The 22674-nt window shown below is 46.2% G+C and overlaps 1 protein-coding gene across 2 annotated transcripts; it reads left to right on the forward strand.

Annotated features, from left to right (window-relative positions):
- The first annotated feature begins 1144 nt into the window (after positions 1–1144).
- NPM2 (nucleophosmin/nucleoplasmin 2) lies at positions 1145–17908 on the forward strand. 2 transcript variants are annotated; one of them, XM_019641924.1, is made up of 8 exons: positions 1147–1872; positions 1985–2070; positions 2208–2333; positions 15286–15376; positions 16200–16402; positions 16519–16553; positions 17460–17493; positions 17603–17908. In XM_019641924.1, exons 1-8 carry the CDS (start codon positions 1815–1817, stop codon positions 17645–17647), a joined length of 678 nt encoding a protein of 225 aa, XP_019497469.1. In that variant the 5' UTR covers positions 1147–1814; the 3' UTR covers positions 17648–17908. The 2 variants fall into 2 exon arrangements, with proteins under 2 accessions (XP_019497470.1, XP_019497469.1); XM_019641925.1 differs by lacking the exon at positions 17460–17493 and having other exon boundaries at positions 1145–1872.
- Positions 17909–22674: the final 4766 nt, after the last annotated feature.

Consider the following 22674-nt stretch of genomic DNA (forward strand, 5'->3'; position numbering starts at 1 on the left):
CAATATCCATCAATAGGTGTATCAGTCAGGGACATATGACAAGGAATTGGCTTATGCAATTACGGAAACTGGCTAGGCAAGTCTAAAATCTGTAGGGCAGGTCATCAAAAGGGCAAGCTGGAAGTTCTCTGGCAGGAGCTGAAGCTGTCGTCCACAGACTGAACTTCTTCAGGGAAATTACATCTATAAAATACCTTCACAGCCACATCTATGTTAGTGTTTGATTCAATAACTGGGTACAATAGCCTAGCCCAGTTGACACAAGTTGATAATTTACCAGCAGGTGACTGGATATGCAAAGTGTGGACTACTACTCAACAATAAACAGAAACAAAAGACTGATACAAGCAACAATATGGATAAATAAGTCCCAAACGCATTTTGTTCAGCAAAAGAGGGCAGACAAAAAGACCCTGTATTATTCTGCTTATAGTGTGAAATTCTAGACTAGTCCATATCAATCTAGAAAGCAGGTATTTGCCTAATGCTAATTAGGCATCAAGAGGAGATGGACTGCAAAGGGAACAAGAAAATTTGAGGGAGTGATGGAAATTATAACTTGACTGTGGTGATGGCTACACAGGTATGTACATTTGTCAAAAATCATCACATTCTACACTGTGAGTGCATTTTTGTATATAGATTATTTTTCAATAAAGTGAACATTTTAAAAAGAAAAAAAAAACCCCACTGATTCCTGCACAGCAGAAGCTCCAATCAGGGTTCCAGAGGAAGAGATACCCAGTTATATCCCCCAGCACCATTTTTGGAAGACTATCCTTTCCCGATTGAATTATCTTGGCACCTTTGTTGAAAATCAGTGAACCTTATATGTGGATGCGAAGTTTCCAGGATAGGAGTGAAGGACGAGAATACAATAGCAGAGATCCCCAGTTATTTCTGACTCCCAAACAGAGGTGTCTCACAAGCAGGAGGAGGGGTGTGTCAGCGGAAAAGCCGCCTCCTCTCACTACTCTACCCAACCATAGAAGTGCATCCCTGTGCGCTGTGAACTGCAGCCTGTGAAGCGACGGGCCCTGGTGAAGTCACTCATTGGATTCCTCACCAGCTGCTGCAGCTGCCTCTTGGTCACCTTCCTCATGCCCACCCCTTCCTAGTCACGGGACAAATCATCCTTCTAGAAACAGGGCTCTCCTGTCTGGGGACCACAGTCCTGGCACACTCTGGGGGAGGGACAGGGCAGGAAGAAAGGCGGTGAGCACACAGGAGCACGAATGCTGCTGCTTTCTCCTGGTGGCAAAGCCTCTCCAAGCGAGGCGGCCTGGCGCTGGAGGCCCCAGTAAGTGCCGGTAGGGGAGAGTGTGGTCCCGGAGCCTCAGCACCCACCTCACCTGGGAACGGTTAGAAATGCAAATGTTCTTGGCCCCAGCCAGACGTGCTCTATGGGAAACGGGCGGCGAGGCCTGTAGCACGTGCGTTTTAACAGGCCCTCCAGGTGCTTCTAAGGCACGGAGAAGGAAAGGACTGCGCAACGGGGCTGAAGAGAAGGGCCCCTCCTTTAGGGCTGATTAGACACCGCCGGTGCCCTTCGCAAGCCTCATAACAGCTGCTGCGGGCGGGCCTGGCTGAGGCCTGGTGAGGTCGGCGTGAGAGCCCCGCGGGAGCGCTCCGAGGACCTGTCCGGGGTGGAACCCGCGCCCACTGAGCAGCCACAGTGAGGGCAAGGGGACCGAGGGCTGGTCCCTCCCCAAGGCCTCTGCCCAGATCCCAGCCCGGATCTGAGCCGCCCGCGCGGCTTCACCTCACTGGGCGACCCTCCGCAGCGCACTGCCCGTTCCCCCGCCCAGCGCGCCATGAACCGCAGCCGCATCAGCAGCAGCCCGGACAAGGCAGGAACTGTCACGCTCTGGGGTGAGTGAGGACCCGGGTGCTGGGGGCTTGTCCCCCAGGTGAGGGCTGCCTGGAGGAAGGGGCGTCTCCCCTGAGCCGCCGCCTCCTTCCCTCCCTCCATCTCCTTTTCCAGGCTGTGAGCTAAACCAGGAGAAGCGGACCTGGAGCTTCAAACCGCAGAAGGGGGGGAAGCAAGACTGTAAGGTGTTGCTCTGTACGGTGGGTGTCCCCCCAAGGTGGGGAGGAGGTGCCGCTAGGGAGGAGCAAGGGGTGTCTGTGGTCCCGACGGGTGCAGCCGGGTTTCCCTCCTCTGTCCTCGGGTGATGAGGTGCCCTGCCTGTGGTCAACCCTCTCAGATTTGCTTGGGGGAGAAGGCCAAAGACGAGATGAACCTCGTGGAGATCCTGCCCTCAGCAGGCCAGGACGACAAGAGGGCGAAGCCCGTCACCGTCGCCTCGCTGCAGGCCTCCGTCCTACCCATGGTGAGCCTTTCCCTGCGGCCCCGGAGCACTGCCTGCTCAGGCCTGGGGGGCCTTGCTCGGGCCGCACCCACATGTCCACGTGGGCATGGACACAGCCCACGGGGATGCAGGCGTCCTGCAGCAGCAGAGCCATGCTACAGAGGAGACAGAGCCCATGGCTAAAAGCCTGGAGCTCGGCAGGCAGACGGCCCCACTTGCTACCCAGCCCACCCTTTACTAGCTGTGTGATCTTGAGCTAGTTATTATAAATAACCTCTTTTCAAAAGCACAGTGTTAAACCGTTTACTGCTGGTGACAGGTCACTGTTGATGACTTACATATTGATTGTGTATCCAGACATTCTTATATCTAATAATTTGAGTGTTCTAATGCAAATCATTGTTTGTGGAAAAAGGCATTTTTTTTTTAATCCTACGACACTGGCTAGGACCTCCAGTATAATACTGGATAAAATGATAATGGTAGATGTCTTTGTTCCATCCTTGATTTTTATTTATTTTTTTTATTTTTTAAGGAATGCTTCTAATGTTTCTCCATTAAGCATGACCGATTTGGTAGATGCCCTTTGTCATCTTCAGGAAGTCCCCATCTAGTCTACTCTGCTTTTAAAATTGGGTTTTCTTCTTTTTAATCATTAATGGTTATCAAATGCTGTTGTATTCAAATGATCTTGGATTCTTTTCTTCTTTAATCTGTTAAGTGGTAAATTATATTAATAGAATAATAGTCAGCCAACTTGGCATTCCTGAGATAAACACTACTTGATCGTATTATAAATTTCCAGTTTTATATATTTGTTAATATATTAAGATTTTTAACTTATATACTCATAAATGAAGTTGGCCTATATAGTCCTTATCTTATTCGGGTATCGAGGCATACTAGCCTCAAGAACCGACAGATGGAGTATTCTCTCCTTCTGTGTGCTGGAACATAGAATATAAGGCCAGGATTATCTGTCTTTGAAGACCTGGGAGTCTGATCTTGTAAAACTTACCCTCAAACCTATTTTTTTTCTCGATGAGATCTCCCTAGATCTCATCCATTCCCATAGGTTTAAAGACCATCTATACAAATGAAAACTGAAATTTTTTCTGTAAATCCAACCTCTTTTGTGCTCCACACCCTCTGTCCAACTGAATATATTTAATAGCTATCCCAAACTTAACAAATCTAAATCCAAATTCTTGATTTTTATCTATAATCTCTCCCCCCACCCCCAAACCTGATCCTTTCCCAGTAAATAGTTTATCTTCCAATTCATCAGGAAAAAAAAACCTCCTTTCTAACACCCCATACCTGAACCACCAGCAAATCCTGTTGACTCTACCTTCACAATATACACCAATGTGACCACATCTCGCCACCTCCCTGCTACACCTGGTCTAGGCGACCATCACTTCTTGTTCTATTTTATTGCACAGCCTCCTAACTGATCTACCTGCCTTCACCCTTGGTTCCCTATAGTCTTTTCCAGGGATTAACCAGCTGCAGGATTAAATCCAGCCCACTGCCTGTTTTTGTAAATAAAGTTTTACTGAAACACAGCCACACTCCTTCATTAATATATTATCCATGGCTGCGTTCACTTGGTAACAGCAGAGTTGAGTAGTCTTCACAGAGACCATATGGTTTACAAGCCTGAAATATTTACCATCTGGCCCTTTACAGAAAAAGCTCTCCAACTTCTGGTCTATTCTATACACAGCTTCCAGGAAGATCCTTTTAAACAAGCATCAGGACTCGTTGCTTCTCTGCCAGAACACTTAGGTCAATGGCTTCCCATTTCATGAAGAATGAGACCCAAGATGGTGTATGTTCTGGCCCTCCACACCCTCTCTGACCTCAGCCTTTGCCACTCTCCCCTCCCTGAAACTGCTCAGACCGCACTGGCTTCCCCTACTGTGCCTTGAAAACCCCGAACACCCCTCTCCTCGATCCTTACATGTACTCTTCCCTATGCCAGGGACATGCCTGCCCCCCACTTCCATCCAGTTTTTGTTCAAACGTCAGCTCATCGAAGAGGTCGTCCCTGACCGCAAACAGCATCCCCTCCTCCTTCCCCACCCATCATCACCTTTCTCCCATTGGACCCATCACGGGCATCAGTTTTCATTTGTGCATTCTTTCTCCGCAACCAGAGTATAAACCCCAAGAGAGCAAGGACTTGGCCTTTTTTATCTGCTGCATTACCCACACGGCCTGTGTAATAGTGCCTGGCACACTCAATATATGATGCAGTGAGTAAATAAGCAAATGAGCTACGTGGGGCTGGTTTGATTTTAAGTTACTGTAATTTATTTAATAGTTTTTTATCTACTCAGAAGTCTAGTTCTTTGAGTCAGTTGTTTGTTTGTTTTTTACCAGATTTATTGAGATATAATTTAGGCCAATAAGATTCATCATTGGTTAAGTATACAACTTGATGCATTTGACAAATGGATATAATTGTGTAACTACTACTACAGTCAAGCCTCTTTGCAGTCAATCCCTTCCACCTACCACTGCATCTGGCAGCCATTGACCTACTTTGTCAATGCAGTTTTGCCTTTCCTAGAATTTCATTTAAATGGAATCATGCAATACAGTCTTTTCTGCCAGCTTTTTTCACTTAGCACAATGCTTTTGAGATGTAGCCATGTTGTTTGGTGAGACAGCAACGTGCTCCTGTTTTATGTCTGAGTGATGTCCCATTCTGCAAATAGGTATATATACACCAAGTTTTATCTACCTGTTAATGGAAATCACTTGGGTCGTTTCCAACTTTATACTATTATGAATACAGCGCTATGAACGTTTGAGTGTACGTATTTATATGGACCTGTGTTTTCATTCCTCTTGAGTGAAAACCTAGCAGTGGAACTGCTGGGTCATAAAGTAAGCGTAAGTCAAACTTTATGCAAAAGTGTCAAACTGCTGTACCACTTTGCCTTCCTACCAGCAATGTCTGAGTCTTCCAGTTTCTCCCCATCCTTCCCAACATTTGTTATTGTAAATTTTCATCAGTCATCTTAGGGGGTGTGAACTGCTTGCTCAGTGTTTTCCGAATGACTAATGATGTTGAGCATCTCTTCATGGGCTTATTGGCCATTTCTGTATCTTGTTTTGAGAACTACCTAGTCTTTATTCATCCTACAAATGGTGATAGGTACTGTTTTTATTTTTATTCAGTTCAAATCATATTATAGTTTCCTCCTTCAGGCCCTGGGGTATTTAAAAGTATGTGTTTTTTTACATTTCCAAACAATAGGGATTTTCTAAGATTCTTTCTTTAATTGACTTCTAGTTTGATTCTTTTGTGATCTGAGAACACGCTCTATATTATTTCAGTCTAAACTGTGTTGTGACTTGTGACCTATAACATGTTCTTTCTTGGTGAATATCTCATTTACACATGAAGAGTGTGTGTTCTGTTGTTGGGTGTATTTCTCTGTAAATGTCCATTATATCAAGTTGCTTGGTAGTTCTGTTTTGTGTCTTTATTCATTTTCTGTCTACTGAATCTGTTAATTACTGAGAGATGGGTGTTTAAGTCTTCAACAATAACTGTGGCTTTGTTTCTCCTTTCAATTATTGGTTTTTACTTCATGTATTTTGAAGCTCTTATTAGACATGTACACTTCTAGGATGGCAATATCTTCGTTAACTGATCCCTTTATCGTTCTGAAATGTCTCTCTTTATCCCTGGTAAATATTCTGAAGCCTATTTAGTCTGATTAATATAGTCAATCTAGTGCTTTATGATTAGTGTTTGTATGGTATGTTTTTCCAGTTATTTTCTTTTGTTATCATTTTATATTTAACCTTTGTATCTTTATATATACAGTAGGTTTCTTTTAGTAATTGAGTCTTTTATCCGATCTGCTAATCTCTGCCTTTTAATTAAAAGTATCTAAACTGTTAATATTTAATGTAATTATCAACAGGATTGGGATTAACTCGATTATCTTGCTATTTGTTTTCCTATTTGCCCCATTTATGTTCCTTTCTTTTTCTTTTTTGACCTCCTTTTGGATTAACTAAGTGGTTTTTATGATTATATTTTCATCTCCACTATTAGCTTCTTAGCTTTCCTTCATCTCTTTGTTATTTTTTTAGTGGTTGCTCTAGAGTTTATAATATGCATCTTTGACTTACAACAGTCTATATTTAAACACTATTATACCAATTCATGTATGATGTGAGAATCTTACTACAGTGTACTTCATTTCCCATCCTTTGTGCTGTTGTTGTAATAACTTTTGCTTCTACATATGCCGTAAATCCTACACTACATTGTGATTGCCTTTGTTTTAAACAGTCAATGTTTTTAAAAGATTAAGAATTAGAATAAAACGTTTTTATATTTACCATTTCTGGTACTCTTCATTCCTGTGTGTAGATTCAAATTTCCATTTGGTATCATTTCCTTCTGCCTGAAGGACTTAAACTTATTCCTTGTAATGCAGATCTGCTTGTAATGAACTCTTTCAGCTTTTGTTATGTCTGAAAAGTCCTAATTTCACTTTAGCTTTGAAAGGTATTTCACTGGGTTGAATTTGTTTTTGTTTGTTTGTTTGTTTTTCCTTTCAACACTTGAAAAACATTGCTAGTAGATTTCTCCAAACATAGCTTGCATAATTTGGAGAAATCTAGCATCTTTGTCTTTACTCTGTATGTAATGTCATTTTTCCTCTGAGTGCTTTTAAGATTTTCTCCTTATTGTTGATTTTGAGCAATTCGATTATGAAATGCCTTGAGGTTCATTGAATTTCTTAGATATTTGTTTTTATCAAATTTGGACATTTTGGGGGCCATTATTTTTTCAAATATTTTTTTCTGCTTTCCCTTCTTATCTCCATTGGGGAATCCAATCACATGCATAGTTGGCTCCTTAAAGTTGTCCCAAAGTTTGTTGATGCTCTGTTGATTTTCTGAAAGTATTTTTCCTCTCTATTTCATTTTGGATAGTCTTTATTTATTCAGTATCATTAGTCCTTTCTTCTGCAGTATCTAATTTGCTGTTAATCTCATCAGTGCATTTTCATCTCAGATATTGTAGTTTTTATCTCTAGAAATTTTATTTGAGTCTTCCATGTCTCAAACACTTTCAATCTTTCCTCTAGTTTCTTGAACATATGGACTACAGTCATAATAATTATTTTAATGTCTTTTCTACTAATTCTATAATTTGTGTCAATTTTGATTGAATTTTTTCTCATCATTATGAGTTGTAGCTTCCAGCTCTTTGGTAATTTTTAATTGGGTGCTAGGCAGTCAAGTTACTTAAATACCATTTTATCCTTTTGAGTCTTGTTTTTAAGCTTTGTTTGCTGGGACAAAAGCTAGGTTTAATCCTCCCACTACTGTGATGAGACCCTTCTTAGTTCTCTAACAGGTGCCCCATAAATTATGAGATTTTCCACTCTAGCTTTTGGAAACAGGCACTATCCCTGACCATATATGAGCTCCAGACACCTTTAGAGTGATTCTTTCCCCATTCTTTCCCCCAGTAGTTTCCTCACATGCATGTGCTGATCACTACTTGACTGAATACTCAAGTGGGGACTTTCCGCTGATCTCTGACGTTCTGTCTTTGCAGCTCGCTCCTCTCTTGTACTCTGCTCTGTGAACTCGAGGGTTCCCTGGGTTGGGTTCCCTGGGTTACCAGTTCCACTTCCTCAACTCAGTGAGATCACTGGGCTCTTTTGGAAACTGGCCTCTGAGTTCCCCCCTCCATGCTCTGTCCAGGAAGGAAGCTTGGATGAACCCTAGGACTCATTTCATTTGTTTCCCATCTCTCAGGGGTTACCCTTCTTCCTTGATTGATGTCCAGTATTTTGAGAGCCATTTCCTATATTATGTTTGGATTTTTAGTTATTTCAAGTTAGAAGGTAAATTCAGTCCCTGTTACTTTCTTGGCCTAAACCAAATGTCTCCTCTGAGTCAATTTTGATCATTTATGTTTTTCTAGATGCTATTTGCTAATTTGCTAATTAGCTATTTAGCATTCATGCTATTTGCTAATAATATTTGTAGCCACGACTATATCTGTTATTATATCCATCTTTTTAAAATTCCCAGTGGTGTTTATCATCTTTCCTCCCCCTTCCTCATCCCCCTTAATCATGAAGATTAGTCTTTTTTTCTTCTTCTTCTTTACAAAGCACCAGCTTTTGACTTCATTGATGTTTCTATTATTTCCTTTTCTATTTTATTAATTTCTCTGGTTATCTGATATTTTCCACTTTCTTTGTTCCTTTTTCTTACTTCCTAAGTTAGATATTTAGCCCATTCATGTCCTAGCTTATTTTTCCAAGTAAGTTTTATTTATTTTGAAGACTACAAATTTCCCTCTAAGGATGTTTTTAGCTGCATCCCTCAATATGTGTTTTGTAGTATTTTTACTTTATTTCATTTTAAATATTTTCTAATTTCATTATGATTTCTTATTTGATGTATGAGTTAATTAGAATTTTTTAATTCCCAAAGGTATAGGTGGGTTGGGTTATTACTCCTTTTCTCGATGTAATTGCAAAAGAAAATGTGGTCCATATACATATCAGTTCTTTGGTATTTGTTGAGACTTGAATTGTGGCGTAGTATGTGGTAGTATTGTAGGAATCTATGTGTGTCCATTAAATCAAGCTTATTAATTATGCTCAAATCTATATATTTTTTTGTCTCCCTGATCCATCAATTACCAAGAAAATTTTAAAACTGTTAAAATTTCCTATTATGATTGTGGATTTTCAGTGGATTCTTAAATTTTGTTGTTTGCTTTATATGTTTATTTTTTAATTGAATTTTTAAAGATAATTGTAGATTCACATTTAGCTGTAAGAAATAATACAGAGAGATCCCTACATATGTAACCTTTTTAGAACTAGCTTATTTTCCTACTCAGTGTAATTCCCTGGAGATTCATCCAAGTTGTGTGTATTCTTTTTATTGCTGAGTAGATGTACCACAGCTCTATCATTCATCTGTGGGAAGACTGGGTTGATTCCAGCTTGGAGCTATTATAAATAAAGCTGCTATGAACATTTGCTGTAAAGATTTTTGTGTAAGCATAAGTTTTCATTTCTCTAAGATAAATACCCAGGAGTGCAATTGCTGGGTCATTGGTGACTGCATGTTTAGTTTCTTAAACCTCCTGTTTTTTAAAGTGGCTGTGCCATTTTACGTTTCCACAGCAATGCATGAGTGATTGAGTTTCTCTGCATCCTCACTGACATTTCATGTTGTCACTATTTCTTATTTTAGCCATTCTGATATGTGTGTAGTGAGATATCTCATTGCACTTTTAATTTGCATTTCTGAAGGGCTAATGAAGTTGAACATCTTTTTATGTGTTTATTTGCCATCTGTATATTCAGTAAAATGCCCGTTCATAGCTTTTGCCCATTTTCTAATTGGATTGTTTGTTTTGCTAATTCTTAATGTATTCTAGACACTAGTCCTTTGTCAAATATATGGTTTGCAAATATTTTCTTTCCATTCTATAACTAGTTTTTCATTCTCTTCACATGAGCTTTTACGGAACAAAAGCTTTTAATTTTGATGAGGTCCATTTTATGACTTTTGGTGTTACGTCTAAGAACTCTGACTAGCCTGAGATTATGAAGATTTTCTGATTTTTTTTCTCCAAAAGTATTACAGTTTTATGATTTACATTTAAGTCCATGATTCATTTTGAATTCATTGTTGTATAAGGTGTGAGGTGTGGGTCAAGGTTCATTTCTTTGCCTATGGACTTGGAATTGCTCCAGCACCACTTGTTTTTGTTTGTTTGTTTGTTTGTTTGTTTTTAAGATTTTATTGGGGAATTGGGAGAGGGGAACAGCGTTGGGGAATTGGGGAAGGGGAACAGACAAGTTGCTGTCCTTTTGTTCTTCAGTCTAGTTGTGGAGGACGTTTCTCCACTGGCCCAAGTTGGTATTATCGTTGCGCTCTTCCCAGGTGAGGCAGTTGCTCACCAGCCATCGGACGGCCGCTCACCACGGCTCATGACGGCTCATAGCAGCCCACTGTAGCCCACTGTAGCAGGGACTGCAGCCTATGCTGTTGCTGGCAACTCACAGCAGCCCAGCTCCAGGTCGAGCTGTTGTTCACCATCTTAGCTGTAGAGAGCGCAGCATCACTGGCCCCCATGTGGGATCCGAACTGGGGCCCTACTGCTCAGAGCTGGAGTCCCAAGCCAACTCTTAATCAGTGTGCCATGCGACTGGCCCTCAGCACCACTTGAAGAAACTATCCTTCCTCCATTTAACTGATTTTGCAACTTTGTCAAAAATAGGTTGAATATATTTGTGTGGGTCTATTTCTAGGTCTTCTGTTCCAGTGATCTAGGTGTCTCTCCCTCCAATATCACACTGTCTTGGTTACTATCACTGTAGTTTTATACTTGTTTACACTACGTTGTTGGTGTATATAATTTAGAGAATTATCTTCCTTGTAAACTAATTTTGTATCAATATGTGGTGACCTTCTTTATCCCTAAAATGTTTATTGAATTAAAGCCTACATCACTGATATTAATTTGCTTCCCAGTTGTTCCTCAATATTCATTATTCCTTTATTCTTTAGTAGTAGAATTCATGACTTTTAGCTAACCACAAGGCTATTCAGAATAAAAACTATGTTCCCTGAGTTGGGCATGACCATGAAGTTCTGGCCAATGGAATGTAAGCAGAAGTGGTACCTACAACATCTGCAGTGTCCTTATAGAGAGATCATGTGACCGTTTTTGTGTCTTCCGCCTTCCTGCTGGCTGGAATGTGGATGTGATGGCTAGAATCTGAGCAGCCATCCTGGGTAAGAAGGTAGAAGCCACATATTAAGGATGGTGAAACAACACAGTACAAAGAGCCTGGATCCCTGGTAATTGAGAAGCAGGATACCTGCAGCTGACTGTTTATATCTGGACTTAGTTTATGTGACAGAGAAACATGCTTCTATCTGTGTAAGACACTGTTACTGAGTTTTCTGTCACTTCTTACCAAATCTAACAAACACAACTAGCTTCATTTTTTAAGGACTTTATTTTTTATTTTTCGAGCAGTTTTGGGTTTATAATAAAATTGAGAAGGAGGTATAGAGATGTCCTATGTGCCACCTATACCTCCCACACACATAGCCTCCCTCATTATCAACACCGCTCACCGGATGGTACAACTGCCTTCATTTTCATTTTAATTAAGTATGGCAGCAGTAACAGAGGCCCAACCACAGGGCCTTAAAATTTTTGAGATTTATTTCTGTGTTGCGTGGAAGAAGTCCAGAGATGGGCAGTCTAGGGCTGGTGCGATGGCTCCATGGTCACTAAAGACCAAGTCTCCTCTTAGCTTTCTCCCATCCTTAAACAGAGCTTCCCTCCTCAAGGGCACCTTCCAGTCCAGGAAGGCTGCTATAGCTCCAGCCCTCATGTCTGCATTTAAGGTGACAGGAAAGAAGAAGCCATGGAAGAGGCTTTCCCAGTTCTCTGTCCACATTTTAAGGAATCATCACACAAATACCACCCACTAAATTCTGCTTACAACTCATTGGTTGAGAAATTAGTAACCCGGTCACAGCTAGCTGCAAAGGAAACTGGGGAATGCAGTCTTTGGGTACAATATTTGACTGTCAAGGTGCTGTTATTACGGAAGTAGGGAAGAATGGATATTGGATAAACAACTGGAATCCTCTGCCACATCCGGGTATATGCTTCCATGTTTTTACTTCAGCATTTCTGTCCTTATGTTTTCGGTGTGTATCTTATATGCAATAAGTAGCAAGACTTTGTTTTAATCTGTCTGGCCAGTATAGTCTGTTTACATGTATTGTGATTGCTAGTATACTTGGATATATTTGTACTATGTACTTTGTGCCTCTACTTTCTTTGCTCTTTTATTTTTTCTCCTTTTCCTATCTTTTATTCGACTGATTAAAAGTTTCTTTTCCATTCTCCCACTGGTTTGGAAGCTATAGAATCTCATTCTAATTTTTATTGGTTATCCTTAATTTTTTTAAAAAACAATCATGCATGATCAAAGTCTAAAATGAATGTTTTTATTCCTCCCAAACAATCCAGGGAGCTTTTCTAATTACCCTCTTCTTAACTTACATGTTGTTATCATGTGGAGTTTTAGCTTCAACTTGTTTTAGACCCACTCAACACTAGTCATTACTAGTACTACCTTATTGTACAGTAATGCTTACTTAAGTTTTTCGATGTTTACCAATTTGCTTGCTCACCACTGCTTTTATCCACGTCTTCCTTCTCAATTTAATTGCCATCTTCTTAAAACATACTTTAGTAGGTCTGGGAGTAGTAAACTTACTTGGGCTTTACCTGGAAATATCTTTATTTCCCTCTTATCACTTTTTTATACACAGTTTGACTGTGTATAAATTCTAAGTAGAGAGGAAGTTTCCCTCAAAACTTTGGAGATGTTATCAGGTTTTTCTGGTTTCTGATGTTGTGTTGAAATCCTCAGTCTGTCTCGTTACTGTGCCTTTTTTCGAAACCTGTCTTTCCTCTCTGGTTTATCTTAAGATAATCTCTTTGGTTTTGTTAGCTACCATTTTACTTTGGCATGTTCAAGTGCAGAATTATTTTTATTTATCTGTTTGGGAGTTAGGTTTCCTGGATATGAGAATCTGAGTCTTTGGTCATTTCTGGAAAACTCTTGGTGGTTCTCACCTTGAACACTGAGTCCATTCTCCCCAGCCCATTTCTCTGATTAGATGTATGTTGGGTCTTCTCATCCTACTCTCCACATCTCAACTTCTCTTTTGTGTTTTGTTTACCTCTGTGTGTGGCATGCTGGGTAATTTCTTCACAACACTATTCCAGTTTACGAACTCTTGCTGCAGCTGGCTTTATTCTGCTTTTTAACCATTTGCTCAGTTTATTTCAGTGTTAATATTTTTCATGTCTAAAAGCTGTGTTTGGTTCTTTTTCATAATATCTTCTTAGGGTCCTGATTCCCACTTTTATGTTTATTTGGTTTCCATCAACCTTACTTCCTAGTGGTCCAGACTGCTGTTTCCTTACCTCAGGTCACTGGTTGTGCTACTCCAGTCTTTTTGTTTCCTTCAGCTGACTCTGAGGAATTGTTTCTTGCATATTTTGTAATTTTATTTTATTATTATTATTTTAACTTTATTGGGGAACAGTGTGTTTTTCTCAGGACCCATCAGCTCCAAGTCAAGTTGTTGTCCTTCAATCTTAGTTGTGGAGGGCGCAGCTCAGCTCCAAGTCCAGTTGCCATTTTCAATCTAGTTACGGGGGTGGGGGGGGGCATGGAGGCACAGCCCATCTTCCCATGAGGAAGTTCTTGTTAAGAGCACACGCTGTAACCAACTGAGTCATCCGGCCGCCCACTGGCAGCTCAGCTCAAGTTCTTGTCTTCAATTTAGTTGCAGAGGGCGCAGCTCACTGGCCCATGTGGGAATTGAATCGGCAACCTTATTGTTTAGAGCATGCGCTCTAACCAACTAAGCCACCCAGCCACCCTGCATATTTTGTAATTTTAAATGGCGAGTTGTCTTCAGGGTTTTGCTTTCTCTGAAAGAGTTGTGTGTAAAAAGAATGGCAAGTGTCCTAGGAGAGTGGTTTTGTAGTGTTTGTGCATGCCATGTGCCCCAGGAATGTCACAAACCTGGGACTTTATACATATTTCTTGGGTTGGCAGTCCCCGCCAGGTAAATTCAGACTTCATAAAAGTGACAGGCATGGCATGGGATTTTAGGTTGCCACAGGAGACTTCTACCCCACTCCTATTTCCTTGCTCCCTTTCTGTGGCAGTGTGTAGTTTCTAGTTGTTGGTTTGAGGTTCTTTAGCCCCCTCTCCTTGACCCTCACCCTGGGACTTACCGAGGTGCAGCCTTTGAGGGTCCTGGCCTACGTTCAGTGGGCACCATCACAACTCTCCTCTTTTGAGCCAAGGTCTTGTCTCTCGCCCATGCTTGAAGGTTAAAACCCAAAGCCCTCGCTGTTTTCAAGTGCATTTCCCTTCAGCTGCTACAGCGCAGCTCTGGCACCTGCTACTCTTTGTGTCTGATAGTTGAGGACTCTCCTGTCTCTCTTACTATTCAGCCATGCAGCAAAAACATGGGATTACATTTTATCCAGCCTTTCTAGGTGTCTATGGCTGCAGAGCTTGTTTTCGTTAATTTGCTTCCTGTCTGAACCAGAAACTCTAAGTTAATCTCTCTAAGCCTCAGTGTCTTCCTCTGTCAAGTAATAGTACCTCTTTTGTGGGCAAGGAGTTAAATGAGACAAAGCAGGTAAAATACTTAGTGTGGAGCCTGGCACATGGTAGGAACTCCATACATATGAGTATTGTCGTTGTCACTCTAGGAAATTGGCAAAGCCTGGAAAAACATAAAGGAAATAAACGCGTACTATCCACTGAAAATTATGATTACCACTTTAATATATTTCTAACCTTTATTCATATGCATATTTGCACATTACTTATAAGACAAAAGTACTGGGTTGTCGGAAAAGCCGTGATGTATTTTTTCTGTTTTTCGTTGCAAAAGTGCGTCATGACTTTCCGACAACCCAAGAGCACTGTGCATACAACTTTGTCATCTAACCCTAATTATCTCCCCAAGGCCTCATCTCTAGATACCATTGCACTGCAGATTAGGGCTTCAACATAAGAATTTAGGGGACACGATTTAGTGTGTTTCTCTATTTAACAGCTGCCCCTCAGGTTGAAAGGCCGCCTGTGAAATTAGCCAGAGTGAGATGGTCAGATTCGCATTTTTCTCCGACAGAGTCCACTTCGGTCGGAAGGTCCAGGGGGCTGAGAGCACAGTGAGGTCCAGGGAACCCGTGAAGTGTGCGTGGTCGGGGTCTGGGGAATTGCCTCAGTGTTTCTGTGGGAGGCCAGCCCCCAGCCCCCGAGCGGGCCTGAGTGGCCCTGGCTTCTCTGCTCCTGCCTCCACATCCCCCCCCATGCCCCTCCCCCTGCAGATCACGATGGGGTTGGAGCTTTCTCCTCCAGTCACTTTTCAGCTCCGGGCTGGCTCTGGACCCGTGTTCCTCAGTGGCCAGGAATGTTATGGTAAGTCTGAGCTTGGACCTGGGCAAGGTCTGGGTGTGCGGTGCCAGGGCCAAGGACACATACAGTCCTCAAACACTTGAGGGGGTCTTGAATTATTAGAGAAAATCCCCAAAGGCAACACGGTTGCCAAGAGCCTGAGCTGGAAGCACAGGTCCTAGCCCCATTTCTTTCCTTCCCTGCCACATCCTCTGTGGGCCACAGCCCCCTTGCCTATAACACGAGGGTGGGGGATACTTGGTTTCATCTCGTCATACTCAGAAACAGCGGTTAACACAATGCTGAGTACTAGCACGCACGTGCGCTATCAGCGCCTATGAAGTCCGTAGCTGTAGTAGTGGCATGGAACCTAGCGAGTAGCCGTGCTCTCTTAATATCCCTTCGACTGGCTCTCGTCTCTGTCCAGTTGTGCCTCTTTCATCAGGGTGCTGTCCTGCCCCCAAACCCTGGCAGGGCCCACTTACCTTAGGATAAGGTCTGAAGGCCTCAGCTGCCACTCCAGGTTCCTCCCCAGCTGCTCCCTCCTTCCCCGCACACAGTCCTTCCGAGAGCGAAGCCTGCCACCTAGCCGCAGCCCCGCTTGGCTTGCCGTTGCCCTGCCTCCTCCTCCCGTCCCCAGCCCTCTGGAGCTGTCCCGGGTTCCTCACCCCACCCTTGCCTCTGCTCTGTCGGGGAGGCCAGGAGAGGTCCATAGGAGGTGAGCAGGTGGACACTGTCAACTCCGCGCTGGGACTCCCCCAGGGCAAATCTCAAGCCACACGACGGAACGGGAGCCAGGCGGAGAGCATGCGCTCAGGGGCCCTGCCTCTCGCCCGCACCATTGCAGACACTGCAGATCTCTCCTGGGAGGCGGAGGAGGAGGAGGAGGAGGAGGTGGAAGAGGAGGAAGAAGAGGAGGAAGACGAGGAGGAGGAGCAGCAGCAGCAGCCAGAGGAGGAGGAGGAGGAGGATGTTGCTATGTTGCCTGAGGAGACCCCTGTCAAACAGGGCAAGAGGCCAGTGCCGCAGAAGCAGACAAGCGTCGCCAAAGTGAGGGGGGACCCAGACCCCAGGGACTTGGGCCGGGCCTCCTGAGCTGAGCATGCGGAGGTGTGAGGTCGGGGCGAGCCCTAACTGTCCCAGTAACGCTTGTGTTTGGTTCCCAGAGAAAAAAGGTGGAAAAAGAAGAGGAGTCAGTGAGGTAAGTCTTTCCATCTCTTCACTTGGCCGAACTCTTAATGGAGGTGTACAGTGCTAGAAAGAGTAGGATGTGCCTGGTGTGTGCGCGCACACACATGTGTGTGCATGTGTGTACATATGTGTGTGCATGTATGTGTGTGTGTGTATGCGTACGATGGTACACAGGAGCGGCACAGCCTTTCTGAAAAGCGTTAAACCATCTTATCTTCTGACCTAATTCCACTTATGCAATTCCTTTCAAATGATCCCATCCGAAGTATGGGGAAAATTACATGCACTAAGAAACTCAGCACTGCATTATTCAAATAATAGTGAAAATGGAAGCATTCTCAATGTCTACCAATATGATAGTTGATTAAACTATGTCACATTTTCTCAGTGGATGTCACCTACGCCCATGAAAACTATAGCAATCTGAAAAGTGTTTACAGAATGTAAAACAACAGGACATTAAATCATTTTCATTTTATTTCACATGTTTTTAGAAGAAAACAAACACACAAAAAGCCCTGAAAGGAAATACACCAAAATGTTAATATTGGTGGGAGGTGAATAACATAAGGAATTTAATCTGTTCGCTATTTGCTATAGTTTGTACAATGTGATTAACATTACTTTTATAATGAAACGACATACTTGTGATAAATAAAAGAAAGCAGAAGATGGAAGCCTAAGAAGACAAAAACATCTTGTTTAAAAAAAGAGTCAGAGTGGTCCCGGGCAGGTGACAGGTGAAGAGGTGAATTCTGAAGCCGCCCCTTTCCAGGGCACAGCCCCCTGCTTCCTGGGAGTGTCCAGGGCCCTGCTTTCCAGTGTGGGCACTGGGGGGGCAGGGGCTACTGGCACCAGGCTGAGCTGTCTCCCCCTCCCACCTCCCCACTCCTTGCCCGCCCCACCCCTATTCCAGATCCAGTCTTAGAGACAAGAGCCCTGTGAGGAAGGTGAGTTCTGATAAGAAGGGGCTGGTCCTCCTGGGGGAAAGGGTGGTCTCTGGGAACGTGCCAGGACCCGGAGGGAGCGGGACACTGGAGCCCTCCCTTCTCTCCACAGGCCAAACCCACACCCAGACCTAAAAAGCCGGGACCCAAGAAATGAGGATCCAGGAGTGGCCTGGCCACAGTGACCCAGGGAGGGCCTGCCAGGCCACCATGCAGCGTGGGCCTTCCTGGTGTGCGTCGTGAACCCAGGGCACCCCACCCCCACCCCACCCACCCCAGCTCCGTCCACCTGAGTCTGAATGTGATGGAGGAGTTGGGAGCAACACAAACGCCCCTCGCACCAACTCTCTGGATTCAGCAGGACTTGGAAGGAAGAACCCCAACCTCAGGGGCCACAATAAAGTTTGCTTTGCCAGGATGTTTCCGCATCTCTTCCCAGGAGCCATACGCGTTGCCGGCTGCAGTGAGCCCTTATGCCCAGCAGAGGGCGGCAGCGTCCCAGCACAATGGGCATGGTGGCCTGTGTCGGCCAGCTCTGCTCTGCTCTTTTAGCTCCATCTCTTCTCCTGGCACACCTTCCTCTGGCCCAGCTTTGGGGGAAGAACCCAGTGTCTCAGCCCCTTACCCAGCTTCAACCTTCTGCCCCTGGCCTGAGGGAGGGTGCTAAGAGCTGCTGTGGGTCTCCCTGTGCCCACACTCCCTTCTGGCAGGGCTGGATTTTCTAGGTACAGAACTGAAGGGCTACAGCGGCTGGCCCCTGCCAGGAAGGGCCTCGACCCCCGTGGGACCAACCCGAGGGTCTGTGTCTACTGGGACCTCCGGGCACAGTACTAGTCCTGCTTCCTGGGCATGTGTCCTGTTCAGGGCAAGCTCCTCACAGGGGCCTCACTTATGTGAAGATCTGTGTTGGTCAGGAGCCCAGAGGCCTGTCCCTTCAAGGACATCCTCCTGGGTGGGGGAGACAGGGCGGGCTTAGGGTGGCTATCGGGGTCTCTTACAGGAGGTGGACAGGTGAAAACTTTCAACTCCTGTGCTAGGGTTCCCCTCGGGCAACTCTTGGAGCCACTGGACCCCGGCTCAGTACATTGTTGGGGTGAGGCCAACAGAGGACTGGAACAGGGGCGAAGGACCCCTTGCATGGCTCTGGCCTCCTGCCCGCTCCCAGGCCTGCAGAGCAGCCCTGGAGCCAGTTCATCCACAATGACACACAGATGGCCCCCCACTCTGGTTATACTTGTAAGGCCTCTTCAGGGCTTCTCCCTGCCCCTCGCCAACACCCCTTCTCTCCCAGGAACCCCAGGTATGGGTCCGAGAAGGAGGTCTTTGGACACCCACACAGAAGGTCAGCAACCAGGCTTGGGTCTCCCACTCAGCTCCACCATTCCCTTGGTTGCAGAAAGAGTAGCAGAGGGCAGGATTGGCATTCCTGCCGTTTGCTTTCTACCCCCCATGAGAGGAAGTGGGCACTGTCCCAGCCTCTAACAAATGAGAACAGGTCACCCAGAGAGTGAAAAGGCCCATCAGTTCAGGTCTGGCTCCAGGTAGGCAGCTGGCATTTACCATGGCTTCATGCCACAGTGATACAGGGTGGGCAAGACAAAGTCCTGCCCTTTAAGTTGGCTACAACCTAGTGGAAACACAAAAGCCAACAACATAGTTTCAATTACTTTTGAGTGCTTTAAGAGGAAGTAAAAGAAGTTAATTTCCAGGGTGGGGAAGTGGTTTAGTTAGATCTGAGAGGGTTCCTCAGAGGAAGGAATTGATAAGGAGGGGGCTGCTTGCCGGCTAAGTGAGCTGACAGAACATTCCTAAGAGCAGGAACAGAGAGTGCAAAGGGCCTGGGGCAGAACGAGCTTGGGGGTTTGGACAGAAAGAAGCCTGATATGATTGCAGTAATAACACACTGTGAGCTGGGCGCCGCTCTAAGTGTCTTCCGTGGACTCACTCCTTTAATCCTCACAGCCATGCCTTGAAGTGGGTGTCATTAGCCCCATTGCTCAGAAGTGGAGAGTGAGGCACAGAGAGGTTAAACAACTTGCCCCCAAGGTCACACAGCTAGTGGAGGAGCCAGGATTCACGCCCAGGTAGTCTGGCCCCCTTGTTTTTAACCACTCTGTGGACAAGAGGGAGGGATAGACAGCACCAGGCCTTAGGAAGCCTTGTAAACTGACAGCAGGCGTTAGAATTGAGTGCAGGATGCCTGTGTAACTGAAGCCCTAGGAAGGGCCGCACCAGAGCCTGGTTCCAGCAAAGCACGCATTGGTGCAGGTCCTTCTTCCCTTGGCCAGACCCGGGCCAGCACCCCAGTTCTCGGGCTCAGCCATGGCTCCGCACACAAGGGCACTCAGGAAGGACACTGTTGCTAATTTGATTTCCACGTGCTGGCAGGCAGTAGGGGTCAGACAACAAAGATGGGGGTCTGCCTGCTTTGCTGAGGTGCCCTTCGCCCTTCCCCTCCCTCAGCCTCAACAGGAAAAGGTTGGGCTGGAGTCAAAGCAGCTGGTGACAAGTGGCAGTTCTGCAGGTGGGCTCTGTGAGCTCTGTGTCTGCACCAGCTGGGCTGTTAAGAGGGGCAGGCGTGTGAGACATCCCAGCTGGGGGGTATGGAACTTGGCACTAGAGGGTGGAGATTAAGCACAAGGCCCAGGCCACTTCTCACTTCCCTTATCACCTCCTGTACCCCCCATAAATGTTAATGAGCCCTACCTTTCCTCTTAGCAGCTCCCTCCAGTCAAGGGAGAAAGTCAGTCAAAGTTTAGGTAAACTGAGGCTGGACCACATACGAGGGTCTCCGTCCCCTCCCCCCATTCTTGTGGCCCTTGATACTTGGCAGGGAGCGTCCTTCATCGCAGTTGACACCATGGCAGTTTTGACGGCATCATTAGTAGCCATTTCCTTTTTATAAACTGGGAAGCCGAGACCAGAGACGTGAGGGGGACTTGCCACAGGCCACACAGCCTGTACTAGCCAGGGCCAGGGGATGGGGATAAAATCCAGAGTCCAGGCCTGGAATTCTTCATGCTGCCTCCCCACCTGGGGCCCACCACTGGCTTTTCCATGGGGGGAAAGCAGCAAGCCAAGTATACAAGCCCAGCCTGCAGGTGTAGAGTGGGAAGGGAGGAGGAGCAGATGCCATACCATGCAACGAGCTGCCAAGCCATGTGCCAGAGCCCCCTGGCACCAGCACCCTGGCTGAACCCCAAGGCCAAGTTTGACTGCTGGCATCTGTTACCATGGAAACCCAGGCTGGGCTGGGGCCTGGCCAGTGACACAGCAGGCCCCTCCCCACTGATCGGAACCAGGTGCTTAGGCACAGAGGCCTTTCACCCAGGTGGAATGCCCCACATCTTCCTCTCCTTATGGCTTTCTGCTCCCCCACCCCTGACCCCCACTGCGGAGCCCAAACCTGAGCTATCTCCTCCATGTGTCTCCGCACTTTCCTGTGACCCCAGGATGGAGGTTAGGAGGAGATAGCCTTTAATACCCTACCTGGGAGCTGGGAGCTAGTGAGGATGTGGGTGTGAGGTCACAGACACCCAGAGAACACACAGCCAGAGCCAGCATCAAGCACAGCTGAGAGGTCGATTCGCGGAAGTTTCTATGGAAGCGGCCGAGTTGAAATTGGGCCCCACGTGGTGGAACGATGAACGTTATCAGGAAGATCCTCCGGGGCAAAAGCAGAGAGGTGGACGGGCTGGGGCGTGTTCCAAGGAAAGCAAGTGCTGGACTGGGAGTCTGGGCATCTGGTCCCCTGTCCCACTCATGCCACTAACCAGCTGTGAGACCCTCCCTCCTTGGTGAGTGACGAGGAGTCTTCAAGGGCCCTTCCCATGTTTACATTCTTTCCATTGGATGCCAACTCTGGACTTCCCCAGTTATGCAGGGCTGAGGGCTGACACTGCCCTCCCCAGGCCTGCTCAGGCTCCACTGGCCCAGCCCCAGTGGGTTTCTGGGGGGGCGGGCAGGGGCTGGGAACCAGGTGCTGGAGCTGGACAGGCTAGAGGTGTCCCTGTTTATCTGGGGGAAGGGTGGCAGACAGCTTTGTGGATTGGTCTAGCTCAGGAAGGTGAGAAGGAGGCCTGGAGGTGAGAGCTTTGCCTCCCACTCATCTCTTTATGTAAATAAATCCACATCCAGCATTTCCCTTTCTCTTCTCATCCTGGGCATGGAGACCCCCCAGGGAGCCAAGCTGAAGTGTGAGTGCCACTTCCCTAGAGGGGGAGGGACTTCCCTCAAAGGTCCCAGCACTCCCCATCCCCCGACCTTCTGAAGGAAAGGAACAGCTTCCAGAAGGGGCCCTACCCTATTGGGATGTCCTGGGCTATGCTGGGCCCTGCGGGTGTGGACACAGCAGAAAGACTCCAAACACATCCCTGTGGAGTAGAAGGAGCAAGGACTTTGGACACCTGGTTCCACCATTCAACTAGCTGGGTTTGCCTCAGTTTCCTCATCTGCAGAATGGGGTCATAACTGGCCTGGTAAAGAGCAGCATGGGACCAGAGGTTATGTGAGGAGCTGGTGGGCACTTGATCCCAGGCAACTGTTAGGCCACATGGGGAGGAGGTCCTGAGAGGCTCCAGGGATGGCCGCTGCCCCGGGCAAGCGGGTGGCGGTGAGGCCCAGGACACAGACCCTCTGACATCTGCCACGTGCAATTATCTCCTTGGGTCCTCCAACATCCTGGGGCATTGCTGTCCCCATCTCTCAGAGGAAGCTGCGGAGGCCCAGAGAACAGTCGCCTGCGCCAGTGCAGCCAGCTCTTCTGTCCCCAGCTCAGGCCAGCTTTGGGGACTCCATGGGAGTCTTCCACAGTCCCAACTGTTCCTTCCTCTCCACCCCTGATCCCCAAGCTGTTGCACCCACTATTTGCTGCCCGTCTGGACAGCCTTAACCCCTCCTTTCCCAGTGGCCAGATAGCAGATAGGGGGAGCTAGGGGTGACAGAAGCAATGGAAGCCCAGCTCCTGGCCAAGCCCACCTCCTGACCCCCACAGAGAGGCTCCTTTTAAGGCTGCTTCTGGGAATTTCCACCCCTGAGCCAGAGCCGGCAACCCCAGATTGATACCTGCCCTCACCCTCCGGTAGTGGGGCGCTAAACCTGAGGGCAGGAGAAGCTGACCCACAGAGGGGAGGAGGGACACCCCGGTTGGGGTCTGCGAGGGTTGGGAATAGCTCGGGAGACCCC

This window comes from Hipposideros armiger, unplaced genomic scaffold, assembly GCF_001890085.2.
Source record: "Hipposideros armiger isolate ML-2016 unplaced genomic scaffold, ASM189008v1 scaffold_64, whole genome shotgun sequence".
Classification (NCBI taxonomy): Eukaryota; Metazoa; Chordata; class Mammalia; order Chiroptera; family Hipposideridae; genus Hipposideros; species Hipposideros armiger.